At 40.1% G+C, this 27,966-nt stretch overlaps 1 protein-coding gene across 3 annotated transcripts; it reads left to right on the top strand.

Moving 5' to 3' along the window:
• Nucleotides 1-43: 43 nt before the first annotated feature.
• Nucleotides 44-27,581, top strand: LOC100252299 (shaggy-related protein kinase kappa). 3 transcript variants are annotated; one of them, XM_010659673.3, is made up of 13 exons: nt 44-366; nt 5,841-6,081; nt 6,267-6,359; nt 6,486-6,545; nt 6,640-6,912; nt 16,454-16,528; nt 17,928-17,984; nt 18,074-18,214; nt 18,315-18,365; nt 19,067-19,162; nt 19,489-19,572; nt 19,675-19,777; nt 27,070-27,581. In XM_010659673.3, the coding sequence occupies exons 2-13, from the start codon at nt 5,935-5,937 to the stop codon at nt 27,156-27,158; spliced, it is 1,269 nt and encodes a 422-aa protein (XP_010657975.1). In that variant the 5' UTR covers nt 44-366; nt 5,841-5,934; the 3' UTR covers nt 27,159-27,581. The 3 variants fall into 3 exon arrangements, with proteins under 3 accessions (XP_010657975.1, XP_002263398.1, XP_010657976.1); XM_002263362.5 differs by having other exon boundaries at nt 5,837-6,081; XM_010659674.3 differs by having other exon boundaries at nt 5,818-6,081.
• Nucleotides 27,582-27,966: the final 385 nt, after the last annotated feature.

Genomic DNA, 27,966 nt, shown 5'->3' with positions numbered 1-27,966 from the left:
ATGGTTTTTAGAAGACTAGAGGGAGAATGCGATCGGTTAATGCATCACCCGCGGGTAACCAAAGCAGCATCAGAATTTCTTGGAGCTACACACCCAAAACACTCCACACTCCAAAAACCGAGAAAACAAAACTCAAATATCGAAGGGAAAAAAAAATAAAAAACCCAGAAAAAAAAGGGAAAAACCAGAGGAATCTGAAGAAATTGCTCAAATTCGACGATTGAGAATCTCTTCCATCGGTCTATAAGTCGAGTCTCATCGCATATACGCAAACATCTGGAGTGAAACCGATACAAAATTTGGAGGATTAAGCTCAGCGTACAGATGCGCAAACTCTGCTTCGAATCGGCGTTGAAACGCTTCGAGGTGAGTCGGTTTGGTGATGTTTGGGGTTTCTAGGGTTTGTGGGATCATTTTTTGAAGTTGGAGTGGCGGGTTTTGTTTTTTGGGGTTGGAACGTATGGTCTTTGTTTGATGCGATTCGAATGGGAAATTTTAGGGTTTGCGGGTTTTGGGATTTTGGAGAGCTTTTTTGCGGAAACTTGGATCTGATCTGATTATGTGATTTTGATCGGGAGTAGGCTCTGTTTGGTTGCGGAGAAAACTGAGGAAAAGAAAAGAAAATGAAGTTTTGAAAATTACGATTTGGATTTTTTGTTATTTTTGTTTCCGGTGTTGTTTTAATTTCTTTAAGAAATTTTTTTTTCTCCTTAATTTATTTATTTTATTTTATTTGTTTGGAAGTTAAATTGGTAAAGCAGAGATATAAAACACTATCTTGGAGGAAGAATAGAAATGGGATAACCTATTGGTCTTATAAATTTTACAAGAAGAAAAGCATGATGTTCTATTTTAAATCTACCATATGTGGAAGAACTGGAGTTGTTATAAATCCTTTCTGAAATTCCTCTGGTTCTTTGGATATTTATGTGATGTTCAAAAGATTGATTCACTGAACTTCTCTGTCGTAAATGCATTTCATAACTTGTTATAGCAATCCATGAGATTTCAATTTTTCCCCTGAATTTAGGATTGAGAATTTAGGTTATTGATGAACATCGAATACACTTCCAGTATGCAATATTAACTTATCCAATCAAAGTAAAAGAAATTGTTTTAGTTTTTATCATCCCCATACTTTCTGCAGCTTAAGTTTTTCTGAACAGCAATTTTAGCACTAAAGATTTGCAGTACTTGATTTTTGATCATATCAAATGCTGCCTAATTGACCCACATATTGGAGATGGTATAAAAAATTCGACCACCCTGTCATAATCTACCCACATTTCTTCCTTTGTTTCTTTCTTTTTATTTTTAAAATTATATTTTGAATGAGAGGTACTGAATCTGTAGCTTGGATGAACCTGACTAAAATCCATGTATGCACCAAAAAACAACAATGTTGCAAGTTGATGTTTGACAGAAGTTAACAAAAAAATCATGGGTATCGATGACTATGTAAGCACTTTTGTTGTTTTCTTGTACTGGATAAGACCCAAGACTCTATATATGTAGTTTGCAAGTAGATAATAACTACGTGTTATTCATAAAATATTTAGTCAAATTCTGTGTCACATGGACTCAAATAATTGTGTTGGGAACAAGTGTTTTATCCAGATGTGGAGTCATCTAATGCAAATCTTAGGAAACTGAAACATGGGAGTGTTTCATTTCATGTGTCTTGTTTCTACTTTTGTACCCTAGGGTAAAATGAATTGTTTATCTAACATGCTGTCTTCATTTTAAATAATAATATAATAAATGAACCATATGAGAATTCCAAGGAACCGTTGTTGAATTAGAAATACTCTGTTCACGTTCTTTGTTAGACACACCTATTGGGAAAGGCGTCAAACACACATCCTAGCCCCATACTTTTTGTGTCGTATATGAAATTTTTTCTGTTATATCTGACATAGGTTCTGTCTCGGTAGTTGGAACTATCCATTAATTCATGTAATTTAGATTACATATGTAAAGCTTGATTTTATTTTTATTTTTATTCCTCATAAAAAGGCTATAACCTAGAGCACATGGAGCAAAGTAAAATGAACGTTCTACTATTAGTTTAAACATTGATGTTAAGAAAGTGGTCTAGCACTTTCTTTCAGATTGAATACTAGCTTGTCAAGTAATCATATTATTCTAGAAAAATTTTGGAATTTTAATTTATTGGAGATAGAACATAAGGGTTGGTGATGGTGGAAGGAAATGTGTAATACTTGTTCCAAAGCCCATCTGGTGCCTAGTTGGTTAGGATGAATGCCAGGATGTGTGGTAGAGGTGCACAGTCCTCTCTCTATAATGAGAATTAAAATAATGAAAAGATCCCCTCCTATCTCTATATTCTTCCCGTATACTAAATAAAAAATAAAAAGAGGAAAGAAACATTAAGAAGTTTAGAACTCATGGAGGAGGTATGGTTGTATAATTGATGGATGTAGATGTGAAAATTACTCTATTATGAAGAATTTCTTCATTGCTTCTTTGTTCAAACTTTATATTTTGTTTGGAATAGGCATTAGCATTGAAACTGACAATCATTTGCAGTTAGTCTAATTTACGATGGTATAAGATAAGACAAAGAAAGAGAAAGAGGAAAGAAGGTAGGTTGAGTTGTTTGACCTTAGGCTCATGGAATCTCATCACTAGTGTATGGTACAAAGCACTAAGCCACAATATTCTTTTCATTTAATTTATGATATAAAAGGCTGCGAGTCTACATAATTTTTTAAATGATGTTACTTAATGGTTGAATTTTCAAGGTTAACATCCGGAAGATGATGATGAAGTACTTTTAGCGTAGGTGTAGGTAAATCAACTTACAAAAGTACCTTTGTCTAATAAATTGTCTAAAATAGTAATTTGTTCTTTTAAGTTTTCTTCCTTTAACTTTCTTTTGCATAGGTAGAAGGAAATATATAGAGGTGCAAGAAAGTGGGGCCTGACCTATGTACATAGGCAGTATGCTTGTACATAGTTTTAAAAGACGCGCTTTAAGAGCACCTAGGCTCAAACTTTAGGGGTTACAAGAATATGTCTCGCAACACTTGCAATTAAATTGCATTTGGGGTTGGATCGTCTCCTTGCAAGTGTCTCTTATTTGAGAGAAAAGGTTAGATCTAGGATGGAGGAAAAGCATGTGCTTCCTTGAATGTGATGGAAGAAGCAAAGGTAAAGAAGATCTCTCCTGGTGGTAGATGCTGGTTTGGAGTGGAATCAAAATCTTTTGAACTTTTGTTGGAGTCGGTGAATGGTAAGGTGGCAGGGAAGATTGCAGAAAGGGGTCGGGGGTGTTCCTTGTGGATCAGATTTGGGGAGAGAAGTCTTGCTTGGCTCCTTGAGGGGATGGAAGATTGCATTGTAGGGAAGTTTAGGGAGCCTTTTAGAAGTGTGTGGAACGAAGGTGGAAGGGGCTACAAGATGCTGTTGCACAACAACAAAGCTTGAAGATTTCTGCCGTGTTCAACAGTGTGCATAGAAGAAAAAAGGTTCTCTTGGGTTTTCCTAGAGGGAAAAGTTTCCTAAGGGGGTTGGTAGATCCTTGCCTCCAAACTTAGGAGCATTGAGGTTGTCCCTGAGTCTAGGCCTTTAGAGGAGTTTAAGGAGCTGGTTAGGCGATGGGAAGAAAAGGGAGGTGGCCATTTGTTAAAGCATGCTTCCTATGCAAAGGTGTTGAACAAAAGCAAGAGGGTTTTAGGCGATGTTGTGTGGGTCGAGAGTTAGACGGAGGAGGTTGTAAACAACTTGGTGTTTCTCAAGAAGTGTTTGGTGGGGAGATGGGATGGTCCTTCAAACCATTTGCCAATTTTGGATGTGCTGAAATCTTGGGCTCAACATTTGTGGGGTGTGAAGGGTGATTTGAATTTGCTTTTGTTGGGAGACTCTCATTTTATTTGAGTTTGAAGATGTTTTTGAGACCAACAGGGATTTGCTTCTTAGGCCTAGTTTGTTGGAGGGAAGAAGATTGCAGTTGGATTGGTGAGGGATAGATGTTGGTTCCTTCAGGGAAGAAGCTCGTGGCGGGGAGTGTGGGTGAGGGTGCTGGGTTTACCGATGCATCTGTGGGGAAAAGAATTTTTTAAGAGGTTGGGCGATGCCTGTGGAGGTTATGTGACTATGGATGTAAAGACTGAGGAGAGGTGTCACCTGAAATGGGCTAGATTACTCATTAAATCTAATGGGAGAAATTCATCGTGCTGGTTTCTTGTTGTGGATAGAAAAGATGTCTTTGCCATAATTGTGGCGAGAAGTTCCACCATAGTTGTTGAGGGTGACTTCTAAGGAGAGTTTCAGAAGACCAGAAGTTAGAGATGGAAGGGAGAGAGGCCCATGTGTGACAAGGATAGTGGAAGGGGACAAAGGTAGACTTGAGTTTGAAAGTTTGCAGGCTTTGGAACTTGAGCCTAGTCTTTTGTTGCAAGCAACATCACGAGGCATTGTTAGTAGCTTAGATGGGGAGCTTTTTAGGCCCCCTTATGTGATGTTGGGCCGTAGGTCTTCAAAAGACAAGGCTTGGGGTGAAGGGAGCCCTTACAACTCCTTGGGCTAGCCCTTAGTCTATTCCTTAAGCCTGCTTGGAGGGAGCTAGAGTGGGCTTCCCAACTTTGGATTGTGTCTCTTGAGTACGTTAATGAGCCAACCCATTGGCCATGGGCCCGTGGTTGAGAATGCCCAAGAAGGGCTTTTGAGACCTCTTGTCAAAGGAGTTTTTTGACAAACTCTTGGAGCATTTCATTGACCCCCTCATAAAAGTGATGTCTCAAGGTCCAATGGAGTGGGTGTTAGGAGTCGATGAAGTCGTCGTGGTAGAAGCAGTAGGTTTGAAGGTAGGTTATCCTCCTCCCTTTCTCCTTTTTCGGATGGTTCACCCGTCATATCCACATTGGGCCAGTATGTTAGGCAAGGGTGGGGCCTCCCTTAAGGACTCTGGGTTCTATTTTTCAACCACTAAGAATGTTGCTCCAAGATGGGAGGATCATGGATCTTATGGAGAGTGCAATGAAGGGCTCTTCGGGTAAGGGTTGGTGGTTAGGGCTGAAGAGGTGGAGGTCATTAAAGCCTTGGAGGATTGTTGTGTTTCAGAGGGGGAGGAGCTTGGTTTTGTTAGTCTTCCTAGTAAGTCACTTTCAGTAGCTTTTTAGGATTGCCTATGGTGGGTTTTGAAAAAAGAAATTAGTTCCCTTTTGAGGAAGATGGTGTCAAGAAAAGGACGTAGTGTTAAGGTCTCAGGGGGAAAGAGGAAAACCTTCTTATGTACTTGGTTGGAGATGGGAATTCAAAAATTAGAAAGCTTGGTCAATTACAATTAGGCTCATCTCTTAGTCAGGGGAAGGGGGAGGGGCAGAGGTTTGGGGTTTCAGCTCCCTTAATTTGAGATCGCTTTATTCACTCCTAGTTTGGTTGGGGGTGTTTGATTTTAAAAGGGCTCAGGAGTGGTGTCTACTCCTTACTATGCTTTAGTTTTGTCCTTTAGTGTTGGTTTTGTTTGTGCTCTGGTCTTTCCTGCCAAGGAGAGCCCTGATTTTAGGGGGTTGTGGTTTGGTTGTTGTTCGGATGGTTGGTTTTCGCTTCTCCCTTTCCTCTCTTGCTAGCCTTTTAGCATTTTTTGTTTACTTTGTGTGTACTCTGTTGTCCTTTTTGCTAGCACTTGTATTTGCTCATTCATAATTGATCCTTTTTTTTTCCCCTTCTTTTGCTTTCATCTTCTTTATTTGTAATCATCATGATACTCATTTCCTTCACATGTAAGACAGACAAAGACAAGTTGTTTCTTTATGTCTCTTGCTTACTTTTGTACTCTGTTTTTGGCTTAAGGATTTTGTTGTTCTATCAGGAAGATAGGTGCTTGGATGGGATGGAAGGCAGAATCACAAACAGTTATAAAGAGGGTTGCAAATATTAGTGTCTATTATACTCATCAGGAACTTACACATGGCATCTGCCAGCCTAGGACATGGGGGAGTAGGCAGTTCCAGGACTGCAAATGGCTTTAAGGGGTCATCAAGTTCAGTTGACTGGCTGGGGAGAGAGATGCTTGAGATGAGATTGAGAGACAGGGTGGACCAAGATGATGACAGAGTAAGCTGCTGCATCTGAAATTTCTGTATGTTTGTTGGTTGAACTTCTTGTGGTTCTGGAGCTATATATGGGCTCTTGGCCCAATTGGCAAGCATTTGGTTGAATTTATAAGCTTGGACAGAACCATGGAAGCTTTCTGAATTTCGGCAAACATAATGGTAATTCTTCCTATATAACCCTTGCAGGATAGCGAACCTGATATTATTGATGGTGTGGGTGCTGAAGCAGGTCATGTAATAAGAACAACTTTTGGTGGTCGAAATGGTCAATCTAAGCAGGTAGGAAGCAAATTAGTTTGTAAGATTACAATATTTGACGTCAATTAACATAAATCATTAATGTCAAGGTAAACATCTTACATAAGAATATATATATTTTGGAACATGTCATGTTTGGATTTGCAGACTGTTAGTTACATAGCAGAACATGTGGTTGGAACTGGTTCTTTTGGTGTTGTTTTCCAAGTAAGCAGAACTTCTTTGGTTTTTCTTTTGAATTTACTTTCTAAACCTTTTGCAGTTATTTTACAGTGAGATAGTTTTTAACTGCTTTGTTCAGGCAAAATGTAGAGAGACTGGAGAGATTGTCGCCATCAAGAAGGTTCTCCAAGACAAGCGCTACAAGAATAGGGAGTTACAGATTATGCAAATGTTGGACCATCCTAATATTGTTGCCCTTAAGCATTGTTTCTTTTCTACAACCGACAAGGAAGAGCTGTACCTGAATCTTGTACTTGAATTTGTTCCGGAGACTGTTAATCGTATTGCAAGGAACTACAGCAGGATCAACCAGCGAATGCCCTTAATATATGTGAAACTCTATACCTATCAGGTTTGTAAAAGTTTTTCCTCTATGCTACCTTTTTTCATCAGTCCTTTTGATTTGAAAATTAACACAAATTACAGTTCCATTGTCCTTATTAAAAGAGAAAGCAAAGGGTCTTCGTCAATTCTGGCTGGTATACTAAAGAAAGACAACTTTTGTCTGGTGTAAATTTGCCTCCTAAGAGAACATGTTATATGAATTAGCTTGGAGAGAAGTAACTTCTCCACTTCCAAGTGAAGTGACTGCTTTACTAATCATTAGAGCACCGTGTTAGTTTAACTCTGGGTTAGTGATGAAGTAACTTGGACTGGGAGTTGGTAAAGTTGAGTCTGTCAGGTTTTCTTGTGAAATAGTCTGGAAGAGAGAAGAGGAAGAGAAGGTTAAGAGAGATTAGGTTCTTCCTCCAACTTAGATTTGTATTAAAAGGAATTCAAATGACAGAAGTACCCCATGCTGCCCAATCATTAAAGATCAAGAAAATAGTAATAGAAAAGGGTACAACTATTCCACACTGTAAATTTCTTTACTTATCAGAAAACAAAAAAAAAAAAAAACTATTCCACACTTTAAACACCTTAATTTTCCCTCAAGTTGCTTAGCTTGAGGTAATGTTGAACGATTCTCAAATATTATCATAAAAATCCTCCTTTTTATTAAGTGATAATCTTCTAAATTATAGTTCTTGGTTGAACTAGTGTACTCCTGTTGGGGATTTAATCATGAATACAAAGATTATCACAATAAACACGGTTTTGGCTCTTTTGCGGGAACTCATTCGCCGTTTATGGGCACCTAAATATATTTTCCCTTTACATAAAAAAGATGAAGCTCTTAGAAACACAATACCATTTACCAGTTACCAATTAGGTGATGATAATGCAACAATACTATGTATGGTGTATTCTTTGTGGCATTTATTTATGCTGTTGACAACTATGCTTTGTGGTTTGATGCTTGTCTATCTGACGTATGTAATGTTGGAAGGTTTTCTTCTAGTGGTTTTTGACTTATTTGTTCTAGTAGTTGCTTATATGGTTTGAGGTCGTGTCGGGGTTGAGAATAAACTTGGAAAAGAGTGAACTAATTCTAGTAGGTAGGGTGGAGGATATTGATGATCTTGCTATGGATTTTGGTTGTAGAGTGGGTAATCTACCGTTCACTTAGTTGGGCCTTCCTTTGGGTGCACCATTTAAGTCAGTGACAGTTTGGGATGGAGTGGAAGAGCGGTTTCATAGAAGGTTGGCTATGTGGAAGAGACAATACATATCCAAAGGAGGGAGGGTGACCCTAATTCGAAGCACATTATCGAATTTACCCATTTATTTCATGTTCTTGCTGCACATGCCAAGCTCAATTAGACAGAGACTAGAGCAAATTGAAAGGGATTTCCTTTGGGGAGATGGAAATATGGAGCAAAAACCTCATTTAGTAAGATGGGGGTTGGTGTGCTTAAGTAAGAAGAAAGGGGGTTTGGGGGTCAAATGTCTTTTCCATCTCAATAAGGCTCTTCTTTGTAAATGGAATTGGTGTTTCGCAAATGAGAGAGAGGCCTTGTGGAATCAAGTGATTAGAGGGAAGTACGGGGAAGAAGGAGGGGGATGGTGTTCTCGGGAAGTGAGGGAGGCGCATGGTGTTAGGCTATGGAAAGGAATAAGGATGGACTGGGACTTTGTGGGTTCTAGGATTTTCTTCCTTGTAGGTAACGGGCGGAGGGTGAGATTTTGGAGGGACAGGTGGTGCAGGGATTCTCCTTTGTGTGTGTCCTTCCCTTCCTTGATTGCTTTAATTGATGATAAGGCAGGATGGGTGGTGGATATTTGGGACCCCTTGGCTAAGGGGGGTTGGTGGGGGTGGAACCCTTGTTTCTCAAGAGCCTTCAATGATTGAGAGGTGGAGAAGGCGGAAAGCTTCTTGGAGCAACTGCATGGGAAGAGAGTGCGCAGAGATGTGGAAGACATGGTGCTTTGGACCGAAACAAAGAGTGGAAAGTTCTCGGTCAAATCCCTCTACTATGCTCTAAAGGCGACAACCCTTATTTTTTTTCAAGTTGTATTTGGAATGTGTGGGTGCAGCCCAAGATTAGCTTCTTTGCTTGGGAGGCTATGTGAGGCAAAGCTTTAACCTTGGATTTAATTCAAAAAGAGGATGGGCCTTGGAAAATAGATTTTTTTTTTGTGCCATGAGAAGGAAGAGACTATAGACCATCTTCTTCTTCATCGGACAACAAGGGTCTTATGAGATTTGCTCTTTTCTTTGTTTGGGGTGTCATGGGTGCTGCCTTCTTTAGTTAGAAAGACTCTCCTTAGTTGACATGGTTCATTTGTGGGCAAAAAGCGCAAGAAGGTGTGGAGAGTAGCTCCTCTTTACATATTTTGGATGGTTTGGAAGGTGAGAAATAAATTGACCTTTAATGATGATGTGCTGTCAATCTAGAGACTCAAATAGTTTTTTGTTTTTTTCCCTTTGGTCAGAGGTCAAGTTGTTTATAGCTGATCGCCCTCTAACTTTAGTTAGTTTTATTGATTGATTGGGCTCTAGCTAAGGTTGTTTTTTGGCCCAGCTGGGTGCTTGTTTATTTGTACTTTTTTGGCCGGTTTGGCGGTGGGTGTATAGGTATTGTATACCTTGAGTCGCTCTTTTGGCGCTCTTTTTAATAGATCTTTTCTTACCTATCAAAAAAAATGTCTAGTTTATTCCCTGTTCGACCAATATGCCCATCAGAAAAAAAAAGGTTCAAACAATATATTTCAGTTCTCATAGCTATGCTTAAGTTGAAAGCATATTCACAATTAAATTTCGATTTAATTAGGGGTATGTCATGGTTCTTTTTATTCGAGGATATATGGTGTTTTTTTGTCAGGATTCAGGAGAATTGGTGAAATTTTGAAAGTGACGTGGGCAAATAAGGAAGTTGAACTTTGTGCAGATATTGTGACTTATATGCTCAAAGATGCTAACATGTTAGCACACCATAGTGTGTTTGTCACGCTAGAAGCTGTCATGTTAGTCCTATGCATAGTGACAAACATATTCTGATGCTCCTTTCCAGCTTCTTGTGTCTTTTCCCGTGCAAGATAGAGGCATTCTCTATAAATTTTGAGATGTTAATATGATTTGTTTTAACATATGTAGCTTAACTTTTGCAACCCAAATGGGGGATAGCTTATGCTTCTTCCGCATTGATTCCAAGTCCTTTGAGTTGAGGATTGATTGGACAAAGGATGGGGGTGAGGTTCAGATAGTAGAGAAAGGCAGAGGCTTTCGGAGATGGATCAAAGCGAGGAGGGGGGTAGTGGTATGGTTTCTGAAGGCGTTGGAAGTATGCTGCAATTGGAGGGGGAAGAAGCCGTTCAAGGAAGATGCGATTGACCGAGGGAGGAGATACAAGATAGAAATGCGTCAAAATGAAGCTGGTCGTTTCCTTATGCTCTCTGTTCTTTCAGAGGATGATAGGAGATACTTCATTTTTATTCCAGAGGGTTTTGACCTGTTGGGTTGGGAATTCATGAGATGTAAGTTGAAGAAGTTAGCTAAAATTGGTGAGGTCTCTAAGAATGAAACAGAGGCTTCTCGGCCTTTGGGAGGAGGGTATGGAGGGCATGCACTTTCTCTTGTTAGACCTGATTTAAGCTATGTGAATGCAACTAAGAGATTGGCAACAGGGGAAAGAAACAGGAGTGAAGAAGTGTGGATTGAAGTTGGAAATGAGGCCTATACCTCGAAGCTGAAAGATCTCAGCCGTTTTTTGGTGGGAAGATGGGATGCGGAGGATGAGAAGGGACCCGAATTAAGAGTGGTGGAGATTTGGGCTAACACCCAGTGGAGCTTCTGTGGTAAAGTGAGGGTAGCTGCATTAAGAGATGCATTGTTCCTTTTTGAATTTTCCAATAGGGGTGATGCTCAAAGAGTGCTACAGGAGGGGAGTCGCCTGCTCAAAGGGGTTCGTTTATCCCTAGACTGGTGGGTTCCAACTATGGGGTGTTCAAGAGTGGAGTTTCAGAGGGATGTTTCCTGGGTGAGAATCCCAGGGCTGCCTCTTCAGTTTTGGTGCATGGAGTTCTTCAGAAGAGTGGGGGATGCCTGTGGGGGTTTTGTTGATGTGGATGAGGAGACCAAAAAGTCTTGCTACAGAAGGGGTGCTAGAATTTTAGTTAAAAACAATGGGAAGGAGGTGCCTGGAAGATTAGAGGTGATAGCTGGACTCGCCTCATTCTCTATTCCGTTGTGGTGGGAGGACTCGGTTTGGTTCTCGGCACTTCAGGGTGCAGATGAACCAGTGAGCAAGACGAGTATCGATCCATCTGAACAGGGAGAAGGAGGGTGTGACCCACGTTCTAAGGAGCGAGTGAATGAGATGCACTATGGAGGAGGAAATCCCGCTGCTGGTGTTGGCGATAGAGTGACAGGCTGGGAGATCCAGATTCCCGAGGATAAAGCTGGGAAAAAAGAAGGGGGAGGTCTTGTTTCCCTGCAAGAGGTGACCGGGCTGGTGAAGGAGGCGCCTGACGCAGCAAAAGGTGGGGCGGCTGAAGTGATTAGGAAGGACAAAATGAAGCTTTTTGAAAAAGGTAGAGCTGTTGTGGCAGGAAAGGCTGGAAAGGATGGGCCAAGCTCCAATCGGGCTGAATTGGAGAACCAGCTGGGAGGGCCTGCCTGCTCTAGGTTGCCCAGCTCCCACAGGGCCAAAAATCCTTTGAAGAAAGTGGTCTTGGGCCGCCTTAAAAGGGAGGGGAGATGGGCTGGGTCATTTAAGCCCAATAGTTCTTGGGAGCCCAGCACCCACAGGGCCCAAAGTCTTTTTAAGAGAATGGGTATGGGCTGCTTTAATAAGGAGGGGAGATGGGCTGGGTCAACTAGGCCCAATAGATCAAAAGAAGGTATAAAAGGGTCAGCCCAGGTATCAGTCCTAGGGCTCCCTTCCTCTGCTGCTGGGGAGAACAAGGAGGAGCTCCCGACGCTGCCAAGGTGTACCAGGGATTTCTCGATGCAGGAGGCGTCGGCGCTGGGTCAAGATCGAAACGCCCCGCCGTGGAAGAGCTGTACATCAGGTATGTACCCCATCTCGACTATTCTTGGGGGGGTCTCAGGGGAATCGTCTGGCCCTTCTTCTTCTTCTCCTTCTCCTCCCGAGATGGGGGATACCATAGGGATCTCGCAGTCAAGGCAGCTTGAGGAGACGATTGAAGACCCCTTGGAGACCGAACTGCCGCTTTGCATGATCCTCAAGGATGGACGTTCCTTCTCTCTGCCAGATAATGAAGGGGCTAGTTGCCAAGAGGGAGGGATAGGGGCGGTATCCCCTCGGTCTCAAGAAGGTGAGGTCCAGACGTCACATCTTCAGATCATTGGAGTAGGAGAAAAGGAAAACGATAAATCCCCTTGGATAAATAAGAAATTCCTAGGCTTCTGCAAGTCGGTGGGGGTCTCGATTGAAGGTTTTGAGGAGGATATTTTGAGAATTCTCAAGGAGATTGAGAATAGGAGATGCTTCATCAGGAAGTTTAATGAGAAAAAAAGAGGCACCTTGTCGGATTCAAGGAAGGAAAGAGAGCTGAAGAAGCTCGTCAGTACCATTAACTATGATGGAGTGGCTGGAAGAGAGACAGAGGAAGGGGAGCTGAGAAGGCAAATGACCGTGGTTCCTTATGAAGCTTAGAGTATTGTCCTGGAATGTTAGAGGCATGCATGACCCAGATAAAAGGATGGTCATCAAGTCGATGGTGAGAAAACACAAGCCAGATCTGGTTTGTCTTCAGGAGACAAAGATGAAGGAAATGTCTGATAGGGTTGTCAAGAGTGTGGGAATTGGGAGGAATTTAGGTTGGGTGTCTTTAGATGCGAGGGGTGCTGCAGGTGGGGTGCTAGTAATGTGGGATAAAAGAGTTTTGGAAGGGTTGGAGTTCGAAGTGGGGTCTTTTTCTATCTCTTGTCGTTTTAGAAATTGTGAAGAGGGCTTTGTGTGGGTCTTCTCTGGGTTATATGGTCCGAGCAAAGGAAGGGAGAGGAGGGAGTTGTGGGAGGAGTTAGCCGCAATCAAGGGGCTGTGGAATGATCCCTGGTGCATTGCAGGGGATTTTAATGTGGTGCGGTTCCCAGCTGAAACGAGCAATGGAAGGCAGATGTCAACTGCGATGAGAGAGTTTTCAAGCTTTATCGATGAGTTTGAACTAGTTGACCCACCTCTGGGGGGTGGAGCTTTCACTTGGATAGGAGGGGAAGGAGGGGCCCTTAAGGCTCGTTTAGATCGTTTTTTGTTCTCAGGAGACTGGGAGGAACGAGTGACCGGGGCAATGCAATGTCTTATAACTAGACCTGTTTCTGACCATTGTCCAATTCTGTTGGACTGTGGAGGGGTGAGAAAAGGTAAAAGCCCGTTTAGGTTTGAGAACATGTGGCTAAGGGTGGAAGGATTTACGGATAAGGTTAAAGAGTGGTGGCAGTCTTACATTTTTAGGGGGAGTCCAAGCTTTGTGATAGCGAAGAAGCTTCAGGCTCTGAAACAAGACCTGAAGTTGTGGAATAAAGAATCCCTTGGCGATGTGTCAGTTAAGAAGAATGCAGCCTGGGAGAAGTTAAAATATTGGGACAATTTAGAAAGTCTTGGCTCTCTCTCTGAGGAAGATAGGAGGAGTCAAGGGGCAGCCAGAGATGAATTTAATCACTGTGCCATCCTCGAAGAAATCTCTTGGAGGCAGAAGTCAAGGGTCCTTTGGCTGAAGGAGGGAGATAGCAACACCAAGTTTTTCCACCGGATGGCTAATGCTAGGAGAAGGGGAAACTTTATCAGTAGCCTAACAGTTAGGGGTATTAGGCTGAATAAAGAGGAGGAGCTTAAAGAAGGGATTGGGTCTTACTTTAAGTCAATGTTTGAGGACCCCATAGTGAGAAGACCAGAAGTGGAGTCTGGTCTATTTAATACTCTTGATTCCTTGGATAATGATATTTTGGAGAGGCAATTCTCGAACGAGGAGGTGCTCAGAGCTCTCTCTGATCTGGGGGGAGACAAGGCGCCAGGGCCGGATGGCTTTACACTGGCTTTCTGGAAAACTTGCTGGCCTGTTGTTGGGGGGGAAGTGATGCAGGTCTTTGAGGAGCTCCACTCGCAGAATGTGATTTTTCGAAGCCATAATGCAACTTTCTTAGTGCTGATCCCGAAGAAAGAGGGGGCTAGTGATGTGCAGGATTATAGACCAATCAGTCTAGTGGGGAGTCTTTATAAAATTATTGCTAAAGTTCTAGCAAATAGATTGAAAGGAGTAATGGGAAAATTGGTTTCGAATAGTCAGAATGCTTTTGTAGAAGGGAGGTAGATTTTAGACGCTGTTTTGGTGGCTAATGAGGCGATAGACTCAAGGAAGAGAAGTGTTGGGACAGGCTTAGTGTGCAAACTGGACATTGAGAAGGCTTATGACCACGTAAACTGGAGGTTCCTCATGTCAGTCTTGGAGAAGATGGGTTTTGGTCCAAAATGGCGTAAATGGATTTTTTGTTGCATATCCACTGTGAGAATGGCAGTGTTAGTGAATGGTACTCCCACAGATTTCTTCTCAACGTTTAGGGGCCTAAGGCAAGGTGATCCACTCTCACCTTATTTGTTTGTGCTGATCATGCAAGCGCTCAGTAGTTTAATTTCAAGAGCTGAAGAGAATGGTTTTATTAGGGGCTTCAAGGCAACGGGAAGACGGGGAGAAGGGGTGTCAGTCTCCCACCTATTGTTTGCTGATGATACTCTCCTTTTTTGTGAGGATGATAGGGATCAGCTGATTTTTTGGAAGTGGGTTGTTATCTGCTTTGAAGTAGTTTCAGGTCTTAAAATTAATTTGCAGAAAAGCGAAATTATTCCAATTGGGGGAGTGGAAGAGGTGGATAGAGCTGCTGCAGTTTTCAGGTGTAAAGTGGGGAATCTCCCTACGAATTATCTAGGCCTACCTCTTGGAGCATCCCACAAGTCGTGTAGAGTTTGGGATGGGGTAGAAGAAAGATTCAAGAGAAAGTTGGCTATGTGGAAAAAACAATATCTCTCTAAGGGAGGTCGTCTTACCCTCATAAAGAGCACACTCTCAAATCTCCCTATCTACTTCATGTCGCTTTTTGTCATCCCAAGGAAAGTGAGACTTAGATTGGAAAAAATTCAAAGGGAGTTCTTGTGGGGAGATATGGAGGAAAGAAGGAAGATCCACTTGGTGAGATGGGAGGTTACTTGTAAAGATATGAGGCATGGAGGGTTGGGGTTAAGGTATTTGAAGGATTTCAATCATGCTTTGCTCGGGAAATGGCTATGGAGATTTCCTATAGAAAGGGAGAGTTTGTGGAGAAAAGTCATTGTTGGTAAATTTGGGGAGGTACAAGGTGGGTGGACCACTAGAGAGGTGAGAGAGTCTTATGGGACGGGCCTTTGGAAAGACATTAGGAAGGGCTGGGAGGAATTCTTTCTCAGAACTAGGATTCATATTGGAAATGGGAGACGTACCAGATTTTGGTGGGACATGTGGGTAGGAGATTCTAAGCTAAAGGATCTCTTCCCTTTGCTGTTTAGAATTGCAGCTAATAATTCTGCAATAGTGGCTGATCTGTGGGGAAGACAAGAAGGTGGAGATGGGGGTTGGGAGGTGCACTTTAGAAGACCCTTTCAAGATTGGGAGTTAGAGGAGGTGAACCGCTTTTTGAGTTACATTTCTGCAGTAAGGGTGCAAGAAGGGGAGGATTTTCTGGTTTGGAAAATTGAGAGAAAAGGAACGTTTAAGGTAAACTCTTATTATAGGTCTTTGAAGGAAGACAATAGCCCTTTATTTCCAGTAAAGGAGGTTTGGGGTTCGTATGCCCCTTTAAGAACTCGTTTTTTTGCTTGGGAAGCAGTTTGGGGTAAAATTTCCACTATAGATATGCTGATGAGGAGGGGTTGGTCTATGGCTAATAGATGCAACCTGTGCAAAGAAAATGAGGAAACGGCAAACCACATCCTAATTCATTGTGGTAAGACAAGGGATCTTTGGAACTTATTGTTTTCTTTGTTTGGGGTGGTGTGGGTGCTCCCGGATTCCGTAAGAAATTTGCTTCTTGAGTGGAAAATGAAGGGCATGGGGAAGAAAAGGAGTGTAGTTTGGAAAATGGCGCCTATTTGTCTGTTTTGGTGTATTTGGGGAGAGCGAAATCGAAGAACCTTCCTAGAGGAAGAGATGACAAACACGAACTTGAGGAAACTTTTTCTTCGGTCCCTGCTTGAATGGTCTCAACAATTTGTGGACTTGGACTTGGACTATCTATCTTTTCGGAATTTGATGGGTGATAGGGTTGTTGCTTAGCTAATCCTTTTTAGTCTTTATTTTTCCCTTGTTGCCTTGTTTTTGGGCCTTCTTTGTATACAACCTGTGTACTTAGGGAGCGCCCCCTGTTTTCTGGCGTTTTTTTAATCTATTGGTTCTCTTTGTCTATCAAAAAAAAAAAAAAAAAAACATATGTAGCTTATTTTATCACTGTAAGGGTTATGTACTGGAGTTGATAATTGATTTATCATGCATTACTAATTATTCTCTTACTCTGGTTGTAGATCTGCAGAGCGCTTGCGTATATACATAATTGCATTGGTATTTGTCACCGTGACATCAAGCCTCAGAACTTACTTGTAAGATTCTCCCTTCTTACGAGTTGAGGATTTGTTACTTACATACCTTTTCAGTGTAACTCTATGGTCATGAATTCATGTTGTATCCATTTTTTTGCCAACGGTTCTAGGGTTGTGATGTGTGAATGTCAAAAAAAAAAGGAAAGAGAATGAAGGATGAACGAAAGGAAAGAAGGGAGTTTGTTCCAAATTTGCATATATTGTGCCCTAAAATTTGTTTTATGAAAAAGGTTTCAAGATATTCCAAGAATGTCTATTCATAATATTGAGTATTGTTTTGATAGGTAACATTTATTTATTTATTTATTTGTCCATGCTGGGACAACAATATTGAGTATTTTTCCAACCAAACTCACTTCTGAGCTCTCCAACCCCTCTTTGAGCTGGCACATCATTTTACTCATGCCCAATCTGCCCAAGATATCATGGAAGAAAGACTTGACAATTTCTTTAATGGATGACTTCAGCAAAGTATTGCCTAAATGCCACGCCTTGAGTTTTTTGGCTCTAAAATGATAATCTAGCATGATGTGCTTATTCCTATGATGTTGAATTGAATTTGTTATTATGCTTACTGCACATTTCTAAACAATTTAAGCAATTACATTTCTGAGAGTTCCATGGGAACCAATCATCAATAAGTGCTATATGTCCCTTGTTTTCTCTTTTATCAATGGTGTGCACTTGTTGAGTCCTGAAGGTTTTCGCTATAAATCCATGTTTCTCGTGCTGTGTTAATGAGTATCCACTTGTTTCATTTTGAAGGTTTCTCCTTCACCTTTGTATTTTATTATTGTGGTAGGGGTCTTGCTCTGACGATAATTAGAAGAGTGGGGTCAAGGGTTTTTCTGTTGGGATTATTTGTACTTTTTGCTCGCTTTCTTGTACTTGTAATGTGATTTTCCTACTAACCAGAGGACCTTGTGAAACTGTTGTGTGTGATTTAATTTTACATAAATAGCTTATGTAGGGAAAGGAAATGAGATCAAATTGCTCAACATAAACCAGCTAGCTGCATCAGTTTTTAACTTGACTTTCTTGCATTCCAGGGTTCCTGCAGGCCCTTATAGTTAGATATCAAAATTCCTTTAGAAAATTGAGAACATTTCCACTGAAGGTCTCATTTATGATCATGAAACCTTGGAATATTTGCACAACAATTTGAACTTCTTGTTTAAACTTGGTAACTTTCAGTAGAACTTGGATGACCACTGTCTTTAATGTTTGCCATGGGTTAAAAGAATTAGGGTTGTTCCTTGTTACCAGAATTAATGAGTTTATTATTTTGTTTATTGAGTGTTTGGACAGACTTATCAGGCTAACTCCATGGTGACGACTTTTAAATTTTGATCTTGTTATCTTACTTTGTAAGACTGATTTGTTAAATTGTTATGTTCAGGTGAACCCACACACGCATCAGCTGAAACTTTGTGATTTTGGGAGTGCGAAAGTTTTGGTAAATTTTCATCCAGCACTGGTTATTAATGGTGTCATGAAGTCATCTTGTTTCATTGCTTGATGTTGGTCAGCTTTCCGTTTTATCAGGTAAAAGGAGAACCCAATGTTTCTTATATCTGCTCAAGATATTACCGTGCCCCAGAACTCATATTTGGTGCCACTGAATATACGACTGCTATAGATATTTGGTCTACTGGCTGTGTGATGGCTGAATTGCTTCTGGGACAGGTAGTACACTGTTAATTTCAGATGTAGTTGACTTGCCTTCGCTTTTCATCATTTCCAAGTCCTGTTATTTAGGCTTTTATCTAACCATCTTCTGGTACAGCCTTTGTTTCCTGGAGAAAGCGGAGTTGATCAACTAGTTGAGATCATCAAGGTGATATTATCTATCAATGATTGCACATTCTTGAAAAATATCTTATACAAAAACTCATCCTGTTTCAATGTATTGGTTGGACATGGGGTTGAACTTTGGATTATTATTGGAAGTGGAAATGATCAGTGAAGTTCTGATTCCTCCCCCTCTGGTTTGAGCCTTTTGGCTTCCTTTGTATACTTTCTGTATACTCTGAGGGCGCTGTTTTTAGTGTCTCCTCTTTTCTTTATATACAACTTTTCTTTATCTATTAAAAAAAAAAAAAAATCAGTGAAATTCTGGAGTAGTTTGAAACTGAAACCAAGTTTTGGTATCAGATTCGAGACTTGAATTTTTGTTGAGCTTTCATAATTCTGAAATGAAATTGATTTCTGATGTTTATTATATTCTTTGGATAAGGTGCTTTTCTCAAAGAGAAATTACATCTGGATCTTGTGCAGTAACATTTAGTTTTGGGATCTCAGCTTGAAATTGCATGCTGTTTTTAAAACCAAAAATAAGAAAACTGGAATGTAAGAAATGATTTGAGATTTATTGGGAAAAAGGTAGGGCTTAAGCCTGCAATTTCAATAGAATTCTTGTCCTTCTCATACACCATCACATGCTACTTCTATTTACAGAATTTTTGAAAGCTCAAATCTGTCATTTAAACCCAAAGGAAGCCTCAGAATAAGATTCCATGTGTTTAAATTGCTGTGCAGGTCTTGGGAACACCTACCAGGGAGGAGATAAAATGTATGAATCCAAACTACACCGAATTTAAATTCCCACAAATAAAGCCTCATCCATGGCACAAGGTATGCTCTTTCCCTTTCCTTTGAAACCATAAGTTCAAATGTATCTGTCAATGTTTGTGCTCTCTTTCTCCCTCTCCCTCTCCCTCTCCCTCCACCCACCCCCCCTCCTCTCCCCCGAGTGCTCATATGAAGATGTTCAAATTAAATGAATTTTTTTTTTCCTATGCATTCAAACCAGAACTTCAAATGTAAAAGATTCTTTAAATTATATCTATCAATGATTATGCATATGACTTGGTTTTTGACTCGTATCAATTAGCATTTGAGGTTAGATAAGATATTCTTTTACATAGGAGATTCATCATGAACTTATTCTGGTGTACCAGGTCTTCCAAAAACGTTTACCTCCAGAAGCTGTGGATTTAGTTTGTAGGTTTTTCCAGTACTCCCCCAATCTGCGATGCACAGCTGTAAGTTTAATACTTTTTTAAGCATTCCTTCTCACAAATTTGCCTGAGTGGAGGTGATCTAATGGTAAAGCATGAATGATCATTTCTCTATTGATATTGCAGTTGGAAGCTTGCATCCACCCTTTCTTTGATGAGTTGAGGGACCCTAGCACTCGTCTTCCTAATGGCCGTCCTCTTCCTCCCCTCTTTAATTTCAAACCTCAAGGTAAGTTTGATCTGATCTGTATCCACCTTATCTACTTTTGAGGAACAATAATATTGTCCTTTAGGTGATGATGATTTTCAGAAATTTAGTAATTTTATGATAGTTTTGTTGGAATTTCTTACTTAAAAGAAACTATTGATATTGAGCTTCAAAAGGGGGCTTGGTTGTGATGTGGTAACCTAACTTTCAAAAGGAGAAATTTTAGTTGAGTCTTTGCATCACAGTATAAGCTATAAGCCTTGAAGCTGCAAATACCTGAAAAGAAGGTGGAAAATAACTTGGATAAAGAGTAAATACAATGTCATTTACAATAATGGAAGTTTGAAAATTAGACACAATTTCAATGGAATTTTTTTTTTTAAATTCCTATAGAACTATGCAATTCAACATTTATTCCAACTTTTATGCATTGGCTAATATAATCTGTGATCGCCAATCTACTTTAGGCGGTCCACCAAGATAAAGGCTTCAGGTTATAACTATTATGGGCATGAGTTGCAACTGGCTATTGTCCAGTCTGAGTTAGACAATAAGGAAATAGGCGATCACAAGTTGCAGTACATTGGATCATAACGAAAGGAATTCTTTGCCTTTATGCATTTTGTATAATAATCCTTTTTCCTTATACAAGTGGTTTTATACTTATATTCTTTGTGCAATAGTTTTATGTAGTCGAAACCATACAATGGGATCTAATTGATTAAAAGATGATATAACAAACTAACTTCTGCCATATAAACTTCATTGGTAAAAGCCAAACCTTGGTGAAATGATGAAATTGAGGCTTAAGATGGGGAAAAGCCTTTTAAAGTTTATTCAAGGAAGAAAGGGAAGACCTAAGTAAACTTTAAGTAGGATTAATATAATTAGAATTTGAGTCATGATAGGTTATTAAAGTCCTAGTAGAATAGGTTATTAGAGTCCTAGTAGACTAGGTTATTAGAGTCCTAGTAGAATAGGTTATTAGAGTCCTAGTAGACTTTGAATTTCTTAGAGAAGCCTATAAATAGGCTAATCAATGTAAATCAAAGGGATGAATTTTGATGAATAATATTATACTTTCTTTCATTCCAAGGTTGCAACCCTCAATGGTGAGACTCCATTGATTTTCTTCTAGGTGAGACTCCTAAAAGGCCTTAGTGAGACTCTAAGGTTTTCCATCTTTTCTTCATTGTTTCTTCTTTCTCTCTATTTCTTATCTTATAATTTTCTCTACCATAAAGTTTATTCCTTTTTCCTCTCCTTACATCCTAAAAATAAAACCCTAGCCCACCTACCCTTGAGTGTAGACAACCATCCTAGGGTTGTCCTACATCAATTTTGGTATCAGAGCCAAAATTCTTGGCTTGAAGGCATATGCAATTAAGGAGCGGAGCAACTTATGCAAGCATGAGTTCCAAAAAAACTTCTAGCAATCAAGATGCCGATACAATACGCTTGGAGGAAATTTCAGCCACACAACAATCCCATCAAGATGCTATAATACAACTAAATAGCAAACTTGATGAGATCATGAAGTTATTAGAAAAGAGTCAAGAAAAACGACCAATTGAAGAGGAGATCGCAAGTCATCGATTTAGACAATCGCCAAATCGATCACGCGAAGAACAAGACAATTTTATGATGGGGAATCAAAGAAGGGCCAAACTTTTTGAGCTAGATGATGATGTGACAAAAAAGGTACGTCTTGAAGTTGCTGAATTTTATGGAAAACTAAATCCAACAGCTTTTCTTGATTGGATTATGTCAATGGAAGATTACTTTGATTGGTATGCAATGCCCGAAAATAGAAAAGTTCGTTTTGTGAAGGCAAAGTTGAAAGGAGCAGCACGTCTATGGTGGCATAATATCGAGAATCAAGCTCATAGAACTGGCCAACCGCCTATTGACACATGGGACGAGATGAAGTTGAAGATGAAGGAGCACTTTCTCCCAACTGATTATGAACAACTTATGTATACAAAATTGTTTTCCCTTAAACAAGGTACCAAGTCTGTTGAAGAATATACAGAAGAATTCCATGAATTGAGCATTCGAAATCAAGTGCGGGAAAGTGATGCTCAACTTGCAGCCCGCTACAAAGCTGGACTTCGAATGGAGATTCAACTTGAGATGATAGCTGCACACACTTATACCGTAGATGACGTTTATCAACTAGCCCTCAAAATAGAAGAAGGCCTCAAATTCCGGGTTTCCAGGCGTCCAAGTTCACAAATTGGGAGCACTTTCTCCAACAGGACAGCAAGCAAACCTTTAAGCACGTCAAACTTCAGAACTCCTAATCATGTGAATGGTGGGGACAACACTCAACAAACTTCGAATGTGGCTTATAAGAATGGTAATAAGGGTAAAAATTCAATGAGTAATGGAGATAGAAAAGTAGACGTGACTCCTTTATGCTTTAAGTGTGGTGGGCATGGTCATTATGCTGTTGTATGCCCAACCAAAAGTTTACACTTTTGTGTTGAAGAACCAGAATCTGAATTGGAAAGTTACCCAAAGGAAGAAGAGACCTACAATGAAGATGAAGTTAGTGAAGAATGTGACTACTATGATGGTATGACGGAAGGATATAGTCTTGTAGTACGACCTTTATTAACCGTTCCAAAAGTAAAAGGAGAAGAAGATTGGCGACGTACTAGCATTTTCCAAACACGTATTTCTTGCCAAGGGAGATTATGCACCATGATCATTGATGGAGGTAGCAGTTTGAACATAGCTTCACAAGAACTTGTTGAGAAGCTAAACCTTAAAACAGAGAGACATCCAAATCCATTCAGAGTAGCATGGGTTAATGACACCTCTATCCCGGTAAGTTTTCGTTGTTTAGTAACATTCCTTTTTGGTAAGGACTTTGAAGAGTCTGTATGGTGTGAGGTCTTACCCATTAAAGTAAGTCATATTTTACTTGGAAGACCTTGGCTCTTTGATAGAAAAGTTCAACATGATGGCTATGAAAATACATATGCTCTCATACACAACGGACGTAAGAAGATCCTTCGTCCAATGAAAGAAGTCCCTCCAATTAAGAAGTCGGATGAGAATGCACAACCAAAAAAGGTACTTACTATGTGTCAATTTGAAAATGAGAGCAAGGAAACTAAAGTTATTTTTGCTTTAATGGCTCGGAAAGTGGAAGAATTTAAAGAACAAGATAAGGAATATCCAGCAAACGCACGTAAAATCCTTGATGACTTTTCTGACTTATGGCCTGCAGAGTTACCTAATGAACTCCCTCCTATGCGTGACATACAACATGCCATTGATTTGATTCCCGGTGCATCATTACCAAATTTACCAGCCTACAGAATGAATCCAACAGAGCATGCTAAATTGAAAAGGCAAGTTGATGAATTACTTACTAAAGACTTTATTCGTGAAAGCCTAAGTCCTTGTGGAGTTCCTGCCCTACTAACACCAAAGAAGGATGGATCATGGCGGATGTGTGTGGATAGTCGTGCAATCAACAAAATCACAATCAAGTATCGATTTTCAATTCCAAGACTTGATGACATGCTAGATATGATGGTTGGATCAGTAATCTTCTCAAAGATTGATCTAAGAAGTGGATATCATCAAATACGTATTAGACCAGGGGATGAATGGAAGACATCTTTCAAAACTAAGGATGGATTGTATGAGTGGTTAGTCATGCCGTTTGGACTAACCAATGCTCCAAGTACCTTCATGCGGATTATGACGCAGGTATTAAAACCTTTTATTGGACGGTTTGTTGTTGTCTATTTTGATGATATTCTTATCTATAGTCGATCTTGTGAAGATCATGAGGAACACTTGAAGCAAGTAATGCGCACTCTTAGGGCTGAAAAGTTTTACATTAATTTGAAAAAATGTACTTTCATGAGCCCTAGTGTTGTATTTCTTGGCTTTGTTGTCTCTTCTAAGGGTGTTGAAACAGATCCGGAGAAGATCAAAGCTATTGTTGATTGGCCAGTACCAACAAATATCCATGAGGTGCGAAGCTTCCATGGAATGGCTACATTCTATCGACGATTTATTCGAAATTTCAGCTCTATTATGGCCCCAATTACTGAATGCATGAAACCTGGTTTATTTATTTGGACCAAGGCGGCCAACAAGGCATTTGAAGAAATCAAATCCAAGATGGTGAACCCTCCTATCCTACGCCTACCAGACTTTGAGAAAGTATTTGAGGTGGCCTGTGATGCTTCCCATGTGGGAATTGGAGCAGTCCTTAGCCAAGAGGGACATCCTGTGGCTTTCTTTAGTGAGAAGCTCAATGGGGCAAAGAAAAAATACTCCACATATGATCTTGAATTCTATGCAGTGGTGCAAGCAATTAGGCATTGGCAACATTATCTCAGTTACAAGGAATTTGTTTTGTATTCAGATCATGAAGCCTTGCGATATCTTAATTCTCAAAAGAAGCTTAACTCTCGACATGCAAAATGGAGTAGTTTTCTTCAACTGTTTACCTTTAATTTAAGGCATTGTGCAGGGATTGAAAATAAAGTAGCTGATGCCCTTAGCAGGAAGACCCTTCTCTTAGTAAACATGTCAACCACTACAATTGGATTTGAAGAATTAAAGCATTGCTATGACAATGATGCTGATTTTGGAGATGTTTATTCCTCTCTTTTGAGTGGTTCAAAAGTAACATGTATTGATTTCCAGATTTTAGAAGGGTACTTGTTTTATAAAAATCGTTTATGCTTACCAAGGACTTCTCTACGTGATCATGTCATATGGGAACTTCATGGAGGCGGAATGGGCGGACATTTTGGACGAGATAAGACCATTGCTTTGGTGGAAGATCGCTTCTTTTGGCCTAGTTTAAAGAAGGATGTTTGGAAGGTTATCAAACAATGTCGAGCATGTCAAGTAGGAAAAGGTTCAAAGCAAAATACGGGGTTATATACGCCATTACCAGTTCCTTCCAAACCTTGGGAAGACTTGAGCATGGATTTTGTACTTGGATTACCAAGGACACAACGGGGCTTTGATTCTATATTTGTTGTGGTTGATAGATTTTCCAAAATGGCACATTTTATCCCATGTAAGAAGGCTTCGGATGCTTCTTATGTTGCTGCCTTATTCTTTAAAGAAGTAGTTCGATTGCATGGATTACCACAATCCATTGTCTCTGATCGCGATGTCAAGTTTATGAGCTATTTTTGGAAAACCTTGTGGGCCAAGCTAGGTACTCAATTAAAATTTTCAAGTTCTTTCCATCCTCAAACTGATGGACAAACAGAAGTTGTCAATCGCAGTCTTGGTAATCTGTTGAGATGCATTGTGAGAGATCAGTTGAGAAAGTGGGATAATGTCTTACCACAAGCCGAATTTGCTTTCAATAGCTCCACTAATCGTACTACTGGGTACTCACCTTTTGAAGTGGCATATGGGCTAAAACCTAAGCAACCTGTTGATCTTATACCATTACCTACTTCTGTCCGCACCAGCCAAGATGGTGATGCATTTGCACGTCATATACGAGATATACATGAAAAGGTACGAGAAAAAATCAAAATCAGCAATGAGAACTATAAAGAGGCAGCAGATGCACATCGAAGATATATTCAGTTTCAAGAAGGTGATCTAGTGATGGTTCGTTTACGACCAGAAAGATTTCATCCGAGCACATATCAAAAGCTTCAAGCTAAGAAAGCGGGTCCATTTCGGGTACTAAAGCGGTTGGGTGAGAATGCTTATTTGTTAGAGCTCCCTTCAAACTTGCATTTTAGTCCAATATTTAATGTGGAAGATTTACATATCTACCATGGCCATCACAACGATGTAAGTGAAGAGTTGGATCTTCAATTACCACCTACTCTTAGCCCACGTCCTGAGATCGAGTATGTTCTTGATGATCAACTTGTGTCTACTCGACAAGGTGGATACCAAAAATTTTTGGTGAAATGGCGAGGCAAACCACATTCCGAGAATACATGGATTACGACAACGGATTTTCAGAAGATTAACCCCGATCTCTATGAATTGTATCAAGCATCTAACTCGTCGGAGTCGAGTTCTTTCAAGCCGGGGAGAATTGATGGGGAAAAGCCTTTTAAAGTTTATTCAAGGAAGAAAGGGAAGACCTAAGTAAACTTTAAGTAGGATTAATATAATTAGAATTTGAGTCATGATAGGTTATTAAAGTCCTAGTAGAATAGGTTATTAGAGTCCTAGTAGACTAGGTTATTAGAGTCCTAGTAGAATAGGTTATTAGAGTCCTAGTAGACTTTGAATTTCTTAGAGAAGCCTATAAATAGGCTAATCAATGTAAATCAAAGGGATGAATTTTGATGAATAATATTATACTTTCTTTCATTGCAAGGTTGCAACCCTCAATGGTGAGACTCCATTGATTTTCTTCTAGGTGAGACTCCTAAAAGGCGTTAGTGAGACTCTAAGGTTTTCCATCTTTTCTTCATTGTTTCTTCTTTCTCTCTATTTCTTATCTTATAATTTTCTCTACCATAAAGTTTATTCCTTTTTCCTCTCCTTACATCCTAAAAATAAAACCCTAGCCCACCTACCCTTGAGTGTAGACAACCATCCTAGGGTTGTCCTACATCACCATACAATGGGATCTAATTGATTAAAAGATGATATAACAAACTAACTTCTGCCATATAAACTTCATTGGTAAAAGCCAAACCTTGGTGAAATGATGAAATTGAGGCTTAATAAAATATGCTGAATATAGGTAAATGATGGAGGACAGAAACTATATGAAATGTATTCACGCCAAGCTCTGCATGGATGGTACTAATTCATGTCAAGTGACTTGGACAATTTATCATTATATATGCCATTCATATAGGGGCTGGAGTGAGTTCAGCACCTTCAGGCTCTGTAATTATCTGGCTGGTTTTCGGTGTTAGGCAATTAGTTAACCTAAACTAGCATAGTTGTTTTAAAGGTAATGCAGGCTTTAACCTGAGAGGCTGATGATTATTTGGGATTGTCGTGGTAATCCTTCAAAATCTAGTGATTCACACAATGATCAAGCCCAGGGCTAAGTGTTTGTAGGAACAAATACTTAAGGATCTTTGACATAGGCGCACTCATGGCCAAGGCATGCAATTCCCCAGCTTTGGTGCCTTGCCTACCAAGCATGCCTTGTGTATATGTATATTCATGGAAAAAGAATGTTCGATGGATCTTTCTATAAACTGAATTATGTTTGGTGATATACAAGCATTTGACAAATATTTGACTGTCATCATCACTCAAAACTGTTATAATCTGGCTTTACCCTGAGTTTTCATGCCATCTGATGTTCTTTTTCTTCTTGTTTCTAACAGAGCTCTCTGGCATCCCATCTGATATCCGCACACGGCTTATTCCAGAACATGCACGAAAGCAAAACTTATTCATGGCTCTGCACACCTAAGCAAAATCCTGTGTTTCTCCCCTCCTCTGGCAATTATCACAACACACCACTTGGGCCTGTCTTGCATCAATATCTGTAAAGTTCCTGTGCTCCCCTTCTTAATTATTGTCTCTTGTTTAGTGTGAGATTGTGTTGCAAATGTGGTTCCTAGGACAATTTGGGAGAGCTGAGGCTTTGAGTTTGAAATATTGGTGAAGATACTGTTATCGTTCTTTTCTTCCTTTTCCTTCCCTCCCCCATTTTGCAGTTGTTGTTTCCGAATCTGAAAGGGAACCAGAAACCAGAATCTATGATGTATATTTACCCCGACCCTATCACAGGGGCAGTTCCCGGTGCCAAAAAAATACGAGGATGCGAGAATGTATGTATTTTTTTTTTTTTTAAACATCCTGTATTGAATGTATGAATCCATGTTCTTCACCATCCCCTGCTGTAGTGTAAGAGGTAAATGCATCTCTGTTGCCACAGATGTGTCTGGTAGTGGCAGTCGTAAAGCCTACTACCCCGTTCTTCACACTAGTTACCATGTTTAACTCACAAACCACTGCAACTATCACATCAGTCTTGGTTATATTTGTCTTGGCTTTTGGTTTTTCCTTTCCTTTTGACAAAAAAATACTCATTTTTGAGCTTATGACATGTCGTTGAGCGTATTGAGGCTACTGACAAAGCAGTCTGTGGAATATGATTGAGCATTTCCAGTGGTGTCGTGGAATACTAACACTAGTCTGTGGAATACGACCCAAGTAGTGTCTTTGAGTGTATTGAGTCCTACTAAACACTAGTCTCTGGAGTGTCACCGAGCGAA

The sequence above is a fragment of the Vitis vinifera genome, chromosome 12 (assembly GCF_030704535.1).
Source record: "Vitis vinifera cultivar Pinot Noir 40024 chromosome 12, ASM3070453v1".
Taxonomy (NCBI): Eukaryota; Viridiplantae; Streptophyta; class Magnoliopsida; order Vitales; family Vitaceae; genus Vitis; species Vitis vinifera.
Note: the sequence above shows the minus strand (reverse complement) of the source record. Positions and strands in the feature narration are given on the sequence as shown.

What these genes read in the sequence shown, in the direction of transcription:
- LOC100252299 (XM_010659673.3), top strand. Translation starts at nt 5,935, where the DNA reads ATGGCATCTGCCAGCCTAGGACATGGGGGAGTAGGCAGTTCCAGGACT. An exon ending in CTTTTGGTGTTGTTTTCCAA is followed by an intron (nt 6,546 to 6,639) that starts GTAAGCAGAACT and finishes TGCTTTGTTCAG; the next exon opens with GCAAAATGTAGAGAGACTGG. An exon ending in TCAAGCCTCAGAACTTACTT is followed by an intron (nt 16,529 to 17,927) that starts GTAAGATTCTCC and finishes TGTTATGTTCAG; the next exon opens with GTGAACCCACACACGCATCA.